At 56.4% G+C, this 9,761-nt stretch overlaps 1 protein-coding gene across 1 annotated transcript in view; it reads left to right on the top strand.

Moving 5' to 3' along the window:
• The window catches only part of IQSEC3 (IQ motif and Sec7 domain 3), a 97,590-nt gene that overhangs the window by 48,335 nt on the left and 39,494 nt on the right, over positions 1-9,761 (top strand). Inside the window, exon 3 of the mRNA XM_029205640.1 lies at positions 529-808. Coding sequence (XP_029061473.1) covers positions 529-808 — 280 coding nt within the window. The remainder of the gene's footprint in view (positions 1-528; positions 809-9,761) is intronic.

Below are 9,761 nucleotides of genomic sequence, written 5' to 3'. Positions count from 1 at the left end.
GTTAACACACATAGAGCAGGGACCAGGGGCCAGGCCATTGGTAATTATGGTAGTTAACACACATAGAGCAGGGACCATGGGCCAGGCACGGCTTTAAGAAATTTAACTAGCGTAAGCCTTCCAGCATCCTTATGACGTAGGCACTAGTATTATTCCTGCTTTATAGATGGGGAAACAGAGGAAACGTGAGGTTACGTAACCTGCTCAGGGCCCCAGAGCCAATAAGAGGCAGGGCCCAGCCTGGAACTCAGGTAGTCTGCCCTTAAGCACCTGCTCTACCGCTTCTAAGCAGGTTCCTGAGCTGCGGCCAGTGCCAGCCACTCCCTCCCTCTGCCCCCCGGGGACCCTCCGCAAGTTCAGGCTCTCCTCCAGGGCTGGGGCCCTTCCCTAATGGGGACCGCAGGAGGCCCCCACCAGCCCCTCCGCTGGTGAGGCCCGTCGCTGCCAGAGGGCCCCAGCCCCCCTCCCCCGCACTCACATGCACCCCGCCCCTCTCCCCAACCGAGCACCGTTGCCTTTCGTTCACAGTGACGGCTCCTGCGCCCAGGCCGGTGCGGGCACGGAGGACTCCGTGGCGGCGGCGGCGGCGGCGGCGGCCGGCAGACCCAGTGCCCACGCCCCGAAGGCTCAAGCCCAGGAGCTGCAGGAGGAGGAGAAGCGGCCGGGGGCGGGGGGCGCCTCCCCGCGGGCCGGCCTCCACTGCGCGGCCTCCCCCAGCAGGCAGCAGCCTGTCCCGGCAGCTGCGCTCTGCGCCCGCGCCCCTGCCGCCTCCGATTACGAACTCTCCCTTGACCTAAAGAATAAACAGGTACCCAGGGCCTCCGAGGGGGGTGGGAAGGGTGGTGGAGGGACCTGTCTCGGGCGCTGTCCAGGGTACCAGGGATGCCCCTGTCTAGGCCGCCTCTGCTGCAGGCAGACCTCTTTGCCTCTAGTTCTCCCAAACTGGACCAAGTGACTGCCCTTCCCTGCAGCCCAGTTCCACAGGCAACCAGCCTTGCGTGGCAGGGGTCACCCTTGTAATGCCAGGCCCACAGGCAGCGTGTTCAGGGCTCTGCCCCTCTTACCACTGCAGGAAGACCAGCTGCTGACACTTCCCACCCCCAGAAGAGATGGCCCAGCTTACCTGCCCACCCAAGGGGCCAGCCCCATGCTCAGCACACACAGGCTCACATGAGGTTTGAAGACAGTGGTCTCCTCCAGGTAGACTGAGGAGTCCCAAGATTAGCCCAGACTGGGGGAGTCCAAAGACCCCCTTATTGGAGAACAAATTTCACTGAGGAGTTCTGAGCCTCCAGCTTCCATCCTGTGAAGCAGGAGGAGAAAGTAGTCAGTCACTGGGTCCCAGCTGAACCCTCCAAAATGATAACGGCATGGCTTGTTTGGGTGGGAAATTAAGAGACCTGAAGGAAGATCTGTGTGTGTGTGTATGTGCGAACACATTTAGAGAAAGAATTTATGACTTAATATTGCTAAGAAAGAGCATGGAGCACAGATGTGGGATCCGATCCTTGTTCTTATTCTAGTTCCTCTGTGACTTGGGCAAATGCCAGTTAAGCATTCTGGGCTTTGGTTTCCTTATCAGCAAAATTGGGAATTAGATCTTGAATCATCTCTGAGGTCCCTTCTAGCTCTAAAAGGCGTAGGTTCTAAAGAACCATTCTTTAACCCAACGGACTGTGAGTTTTCGAAGCGAAGCTAATAGAAGAGTCACTAAGACTGAGTCAAGCCCAACCAAAGTCTTTTCTTCCTTTCAGCATAGATGTCGAGCTATTATCCAAGGTCAGGGGCTGCAGGCGGTGCACCAGGCTTCAGTAAAGTATTTGACAAAATCTCCCGTGATATCTACGTGGACAGGATAGGAAGTGGGTTAGTTGACAGTACAGTCGGGTGGGCCGTTCTCAAACGGAATTGTCAAAAAACACTGATTTTTCTATCAGTGCCAATGCCAGGGTCATTGAGTGGGGCACTGTCCTTGGTCCTGCCCAGGTCAACCATTTCGAAAAAGGACTGATGCAAAGCTGAAAGGGGAAAGCTAATACCTTGATGACAGAATCCCAGATTTGAATAAAAGAAAAAACTCATTAGGAAGTATTGTTTAAGTGGAAAAAAATCAGATGAAAGAGGGAAAAATCTAAAGTTCTGTTCTTAGCTTTGAAAATCCCACAGCACTACTATTAGATGAGCAGGCTTGGTCGTGGGCGAGAGGCCTTCGGGATTCAGTTGACTATAAGCTCAAGATGAGTCAGTAGCCCATGAAGCAGTTGCCAATGATATGGTCCAGCAGCCTTCACAGATGGGTGGATAAAACCCCCCGTGTAAGGGCGCAGCTGCCTGGAGCCCCACACTAGTTACTGGTCAGGCTGTCTGGTTCTAGGGGTTTCATTTAAGAGGGAAAAAGAGAATCTTGAGGTTCTAAGCTTCTTCTAAGAAAGAAAACAACTGGCTGGGGTCATACAGGGAAACTGTAGACATGAAAACCAGTTTTAGACATGGAAGAGCTGGATGTGAATTGGCGGGATTAGATTATTTTCTATCATTCCAGGTAAAAATAGTGATACTAATGCATGAGACTTGTAGGAGAGGAAGGGGTTTGTTTTTAGCTCCGTTAACAATTAGAGCTGTTAAAAATGTAGACTGTCCCGCTTCTGAGGTAGAGAAGGCCCATGCCGGGGCTGGGAGGCAGTCCATCTGGAACCGCATGCTGTGATGTGGGCGGTCAGCTGGCACAGATGAGAACGTCCTCTCAGTTCCACTCGGCTCCGCCCCTTGAGGACAGAGACCATGTCCTATTCATCCCATCCCCTGGCGTCCAGCAGAGTGCCTCGGGCAGAGTAAGAGCTTAGCGAGTGAATATTTTTTGAATAACTGCGATGCGTAAAGCAATGAGGGAGTGGGGTACCAAAAAGAAAAAAAACATGGTCCCTACCTGCTCCCCAAAGATATTTCAGTTCAATTTAAGGAGTATCCTGTTAGTAACACCAAAGGGAACTGGTGCTTCTGCTTGGGCAGGGAATTAGTTTAATTCTAACTCATTAGTGGGGTAGGGAGGGTTGTGCAGGGTTCTGACGGGCACTGTGGACCTTTTTCATGGTGGGCATAATTCTAGTAGATGGGTTTGCACGTCAGGCCAGCAGCAGTGGGGCAGGAAAGATGAGGGCTGGTACGGGTGTGGTGGAGCCCTCGTGCCCTGGGGAATAGCCCGCCTCCCCTGGCCCCTGTAGCTCTCCAGGCCAAGACAGGCTAGGGGTGGGAAGGGGAGGGGAGAAAGGGACTGAGGGGAGCAGAGTGGCTAAAAACACAGCACACGTTTACAAAAGATGGAGCTCCCCAACTCTCTCTTCTGCAGATGAACTGTGTGACCTTAGGCAAGTTGCTTAACTTCTCTGGGCCTCAGTTGCCTCATACAGCCCTTTGCCTCTACCGCTAACATTCCTACCCCCCTCCTACTCCTGCACTGGCCTCATTCACTCCTTCTCTTGCTTTAGGACTTGCTCTCCCGCACCTTCCTCCTCGCTGGCAGCTCTCCCCGCCCTCCCAAGGCTGTGTTGGATGCCCCTTCTCAGTGGTCCCACAGCACCCAGGCGTTCCCTGACATAGCCCTTCAGCCCAGGATCACCATTCCTGTTTACTTGACGTCTCCTTTAAGGCAGGGCAAAGACATCCATCATGACACCCCTGGTGCCCGACACAGTGCCTGACATGAGAAGATGCTCAAAGGATGAAGAGGGGAAAGTAACAGTTCAGTGACGTGAAGGGGATGGGGATGGGCATGAAGCCTGGGCCAGGTCCTGACTCTATCTCAGGTTTCTTAGAGATCTAGGATTTAGTATTCTGCTCCTGTGACCCTCATGAGTCACCCACATCCTGTGGTCCTTGGGCTGGAAGGGATCTGGGACAAAATCACTATCTCCCCAGTTCACCAACCTGCCAGGCCCGCTCCATCGGCCAGTCCAAACTCCCAGGTGTTTTCCGTGGCTCCTCTCTCCGCCCCGCGTCTGATCCAGCCCCCCACCCCCCATGCTACTCTTAACCACTTCCCAAGTCCCATCCTCTCCTGCCATCCCCCCCGCCCCGGCCCTAGGCCTGTGTGCCCCTGGGGAAGCCTCCTATAGACCCTCTGCTTTGACCTAGTCCCCACACCGCAGCTGCATCACAGCGGTCACGGTACCCCACATGGAGGCGCCCACGGCCCCTCGTTTTCTAGGGGACAAGGACTTCAGGCTCTGCCGCCCCCAGATCCGCCCCCACATCCTGCCTTGCTCCCACTCGGGGCTCCAGAAGTGCCTCTTGGCTGTCCTTTGAGCCCTCATGTACTTCGCTTCCTCTGCTGGGAACACTCCCCACCCATCCCCGGTCACACTCACCTGGGTGATCCCTACTCACAGTTCAGTCTGGGCTCAGAGCCCCCGAGCCGGGGAGTGTGCTGTTCCTGAGTGCCCACGGCGGGCTCTGCCGTGTGGCCGCACCCCCCTCGTGAGGGCAGGGGCTCTGTCATGCCCAGGCTGTCGCAGAGTGAGCAGACTGTGCTCCGAACACCTCTGGGGTGCCGTTCCCTCCGCTGTCGGGGGAGCAGTGAGCACTGCCTGGGGGTGAGCCCCGGGCGCTGCCGGCCATGCCTGCCGTTGTTCCTGCGCCCAGCACAGCCTGGCGCCTAGGAACTGCTGGGTATTGGAGAAGCACAGGGATGGACGAGCCAATGAATGAATGAGGCCCCCAGGCTTCCCTGTTCTCCGTCCTGTGTGCCGACCGGCCCCCTCCCCGAAGCCCCACAGGGAGGAGACTGTCTTCCTTTGCTTGCTCTGCCCTCAACTCTCCCATTTCACCTCAAGGTGATCCTTGGGGCTCCACCCTAGAGGGAGGGGGCATGCGGACCCCTTGCGGGGAGGCTCCTTTAGGAAGTGGCCATGGCAAAGATACAGAGGGTACGCATGTGATTTCCAAATTCAAGTTCTCTAGGGAGTTTGTGTCCTGTTCTCTGCGCCTGTGGGGGAGCACCCACTGGAGCCCATCTGGGATGTCCAAACTGCATAGGTCTCTGTGTTGTCCAAGCCCAGCGGCCGTGGAGCTGTGGTCACAGCATCCAGGCCCTGCTCCTGAGTCAGGGTCCTGGGTGGCAGCCGCTCTCTGTCTGGAGAGCAGATCTCCTGGACCCCAAGCCTCAGGGTCCAGCCTCACCATGGGGCGTCTCTCAAGGGGAGAAGTGGTGGCCATGTTTCCAGGTCACTGTCCCGCTCTGGGCCTCAGTTTGCTCACTTGTATCTGAGGCTCTGTCCCGCTCTGAAGGTGAGAGCGCTACCGCGGGCATGAGGGCCCCAGTGGACCAGCCTGCCGAGGGTGGCGGTGAAGGCAAGATGTCCCAGGGTGTTGCTCTGCTCCGTGGTCTCAGTTCGGGGAACGGCAGTGCACAGCTGCTGTGCTGGGCCCCATGCGAGGCCTGGGGGCACCGCGATGCGGAAGACGCAGTCCTGGGTCTCAGGGAGCTCCGGTGCCAGTGGTGGGTGCTGACACAGAACGGTACAGGCGACACTAACAGCACTGCAGAACTTTCTGTGCGTCATCTCCCCCATCTGCACAATGTCCCTGCGGGCTAGAGACTGTCACTATCCCCATCTTAGGAATGAGAAGACTGAGGCTTAGTGATGTTAAGTGACTTGCCTAAGGACACATTCCTAGGTATGCACCCCGGTGCAACCAAAACAGACCCCAAAGTCCACGATTTTAACCCAGAGCCCTCCCCATCTGCTGCCACCGCGGTGAAGGGGTAGGTTCTGCGGAAGCGATGTGCAGGGCACTGCGGGATCTTGGCACAGGGCAAGTAGCCCGAACAGGGTTCAGAGCAGGCTTCCTGGAGCAGCCCCACCCGAGGGAGTATCTGGCTCAGGGAGCAGCTGAGCCGTGGCTCTTCCCCAGCGCCCCTACCTGGCTGCATCGGGAGAGGGTCCCAGGGCAGCCCTGCTCCCCAGCAGGCCTCTGTGCCCCTTGCCATGCTGAACACTTTCTGTGTTTTGGACGGTGGCCAGGGAGGTGGGCACACAGAGAAGAACAACCCTGCTCAGTGCAGGCCACCCGTCCTGCGGGCCGCCCTGCGTTCCTCCAAAGCTCCTCTCCCCTCCCCAGACTCTGCCCGGGAGCCTCAGGTGAGGTGTGAGGTTCGCCTCGCCAAGGTCTGCAGACTCACACCACGTACTGCTTTAATCTTCTCAACTGAGAAATCCTGGCGCACGTGGGACCCGTCCTCGCCCCCTCACCCGGGCCTGGTGCCCCAACGTCCCTCAGAGGCCCTGTCGGGCTCAGCCAGGCAGCAGCTTGGAAGAGGGAGACTGTTCTGATGAACACTGAAGGCTCGTTAACGAGACAGCCGCCAGCCCCGCGCACTGCCTCCCCAGCAGGAGCCGAGGGATGGCTCTCCTGGGAGGAGGGAGGCCACAATTACCCAGGACTCACGGGTATTCGAGAGAAGTGGGCGGAGCTGCTCCTTGGCCGGTGGGCCCAGGGACCCCTCCCTCCCACGAGCTGGTCCCTCAGCTCTCTGGCCTGGCCCTGCTAAGAACAGGGTCAGGGAGGTGAGAGGGGCCTGGCTGGGGCGGATGGAGCTGACCCGGGGAACCACCGATTCCCCAAGGCCTGTGACAATGGGGGGAGGGGAATGCACATGGGGGGCGGAGCCGGTGGTACAGCCTTTGGCTCCAAGCCCAGACCCAGAAGACAGCCTGGACTGCATTTCCCCTGGTGCAGAGGAGAGAGTTCAGTTTAGTTCACGACCGCAAACCTTGATTAAGCCCCGAACACGGGTCTGGCTCAGCGCTGGGCACGGGGGATGCAGAGGCGGACTGCGCTGTGCCGTCTGTACCGCACCGTCTGGGGTGCTGAGGAAGCGGTGGGGACACTGGGGGCCGCAGGCACGAGGCCAGGATGAGTGGCAGCCGGCTGTGTTAGACGATGGGGACAAACGGTGACGATCCCTCAGCTGAATTCAGAGACCGTCCTGAGCTGTGGCTTCGGGCCAGGCTCTGGGCTGAGGCCCTCCGTGCACCAGACGATGAGAAGGCCACATCCGGGGCCTCCAATAACTTATGCTTAATGGAGTCTTGGGGAGGGGAGAGGGGAGGGAAGCCTAAGTTAGATGAATACCACCAAGATTAGCAGGGGAAACTGAGTGTCAAAGAGAAGCACGAAACAACCTTCTCGGGGGTGGGGCGTGGTTCAGGGCAGGGAGACCCCGTTCTGGTTGGGGGAACTGGGAGGCTTCGTGGAGGAGGCACATTTGAAGAAAGGCGAAACGTTTTGCCTGGAAGAGAGGGCATGAGCGTGGGAGGTGAGGCTGGGGAGGACAAAGCCGGCTGCGGGGAGGCTGAGCGAGAGATCCAAGCAGGAAAGCCTAGTTGGGGGACGGGGGAGCAGGAGGCGGGGCTGGCGCGTGAGTGTGGACTCCGTGTAGTAGGAGGGGCTGGGGGGGTAGGCGGGGCCAGGCTGCTCAGCGCCAGACCCCCAGGAGATGGTGTTTACACTTGTTTAGGGCAATGGTCTCAAGCGCCGGAAGTCCTGTGTTTACACCCGCTCTCTGAGGATACTGCTCAGGGGAATATAGTACAAGGCGGATGGGGGGTTGTCAGAGTGGTCCAAATGGGGTATCCAGGAGAGCCCCATGTGGTGACAGTCTGGTGGAAAGTTCAGGATGATTGCAAAAGGCATGGGGGGCGCTATAGGACTTTCAGCCTGACAAATGCAGAGGATAAGGCAAAGGCAGGCCCAGGGACAAAAGTGAGGTCCCCAAACTGGATGACCTTGTAGCCGGGGTGCTGTTAGGTGAATAAGGACGTCATCCAGAGCTGGTTTGGGTGAGCCGGGGGAGACGATGGGCTCTTGGAAATGTAGGTCTAGGATGGAGTCTAGGGATGGAGAGTTGAGAGTCACAGAATCATCACTGTCAACATCAAACTGCTACCACTTATTGAGCACCTACTGTGTGCCAGGTGCTACGGGAAATAATTTAATTCTCACAACAAGCTACAGAGTCAGCAGGATTAGCTTCATTTAACAGATAAGAAAACTGAGGTTCAGAGACGTTAAGAAACTTGCCCAAGGTCAACCATCAGGGAAGAGGCAGATCTGGGACTGGGTATTTCCCCTATGGGCTTGCTCATCCACCTATCAGAGTGAAGTTACAATGGAAGACGAGGTTCTCAGACAAGAGGTGAGAAGATATTAGCCCGCGGGACACCTTTAGAGTTGCCACGAAGGCTCTGCATGAGCTAGTTCTCATTTCACCAACTGTTACTTATCAGCTCCCAGGGGGCTGCTCTAAAGACTCCCAACATAGAAGTCAAGGAAGACGTCCAGAAGTGCACAGGAAAACCATTAAAATGTGTCTGGAGAATGGAAGAGAGCACACATATGACTCGTAACTAGCACGGTTAGGGACCTTGTGGTCAGAATATAGGATCAAGGAGCTGTATGGAGACAGGAAAACCAAGATAGACTGGGTCACGAGAGGAGAGGACAAAGTTTCAGAAAGGATGGGGAGGAAGGCTGAGGATGGGATTTAGTGATTGAAGGTCATCAGTACCTTTCTGAGAGTCATTTCATTAGTCTGGTGGTAGCAGGAGGCAGCTGCAAGCCGTCAGGGCATACGGGGCGGGCCAGTGGTTCGGCATGTGCTCACGGACTGAGGCAGGGCGGGCAGACTGGTCCTCCTATAGGTTTGGTGGAAAAATACAGAGATTGGGCTAGTGCCCCAGAGCAGGGGAGTCAAGCAGGGTCATGTTTCAGCCTGGGACATTAAGGAGGGTCTGTAGGCTGGTGGAAAGGAGTCAAAACCAGGGTAGAGGCTGGAAATGCAAGTAGGAGAGACTAGGGGATGAAGTAAACTTGCAAAGGAGGCCAGAGAGGGTGAAATCATCAGCCTGGGAGAGAAAAGTTACGGTCGGATTAGGAAGGTTTTAAGTTATTCAACAAATACTCATTGAAGACCTACTAGGTACCCTAAGCACTGGGGATAGAGCAGCGAGCATGGCAGGCAAAGTCTACCTTCATACGGCTTACAGTCCAGTGGAGGACTTGATGGAACAGATTCAAGAATTTAAAGTCTGGTTTTCTTCTCTCCTTGGGTGAAGCATGGACACCGGCTGGTAGTTCGGTGTAGGATAACGGCTCCTCAGTTATCTCAGCCAGCCTGTGCCTCTAGGTGGGATGACACCATGCCAGGGGGTGGACCTTTCACCATTTTGGAAACACTTCAGGCAATGGGATTTCATACCTTCCCTCTATTGCCAGTAGCATCTCATAATCGGAAGAGAAGCTCTTGGGCCAGGGGTTTCCCTAGACCTATGAGCAGGCCAGGGAGGAAGGAGATGTGAATTCCTGTCTGGGGTCAGCTGCTCATGGTGCTTGGGGAGGGGTAAATGGGAGGTGGAACTGGCAAAAAGGAGGCAGGTGAGCAGTCAGTTCCCCTCCCTCTCTACTCTTCCCCTTGGAGGACTTTCCTGCCTAAGCCAAGGCCGATTCTGGGCCTCAGGAGCTACAATGCTCTCTTCCTTCTGCTGTGATTTCTGCAGAAGCAGGAGGAGAATGCATCAGAGGCAGATACCTGTGTTTCTCTGGGGCTCCTGGGTACATGAGGTCATACCTAGAGAAAAGCCCACAGGCAACTGTCCAGTTGGCATGGCAGGCAGCATTCTATATAACCCCCTCCCCTGGAGTGTGGGCGGGACTAGTGAATATGATGGGTGTCACTGCTACGATTAAGTTACCAATCAGTTGAC

The sequence above is a fragment of the Monodon monoceros genome, unplaced genomic scaffold (genome assembly GCF_005190385.1).
Source record: "Monodon monoceros isolate NGI ecotype Baffin Bay Population unplaced genomic scaffold, NGI_Narwhal_1 Super_Scaffold_6, whole genome shotgun sequence".
NCBI lineage: Eukaryota > Metazoa > Chordata > Mammalia > Artiodactyla > Monodontidae > Monodon > Monodon monoceros.
This window is presented reverse-complemented; position numbering and strand designations above follow the sequence as displayed.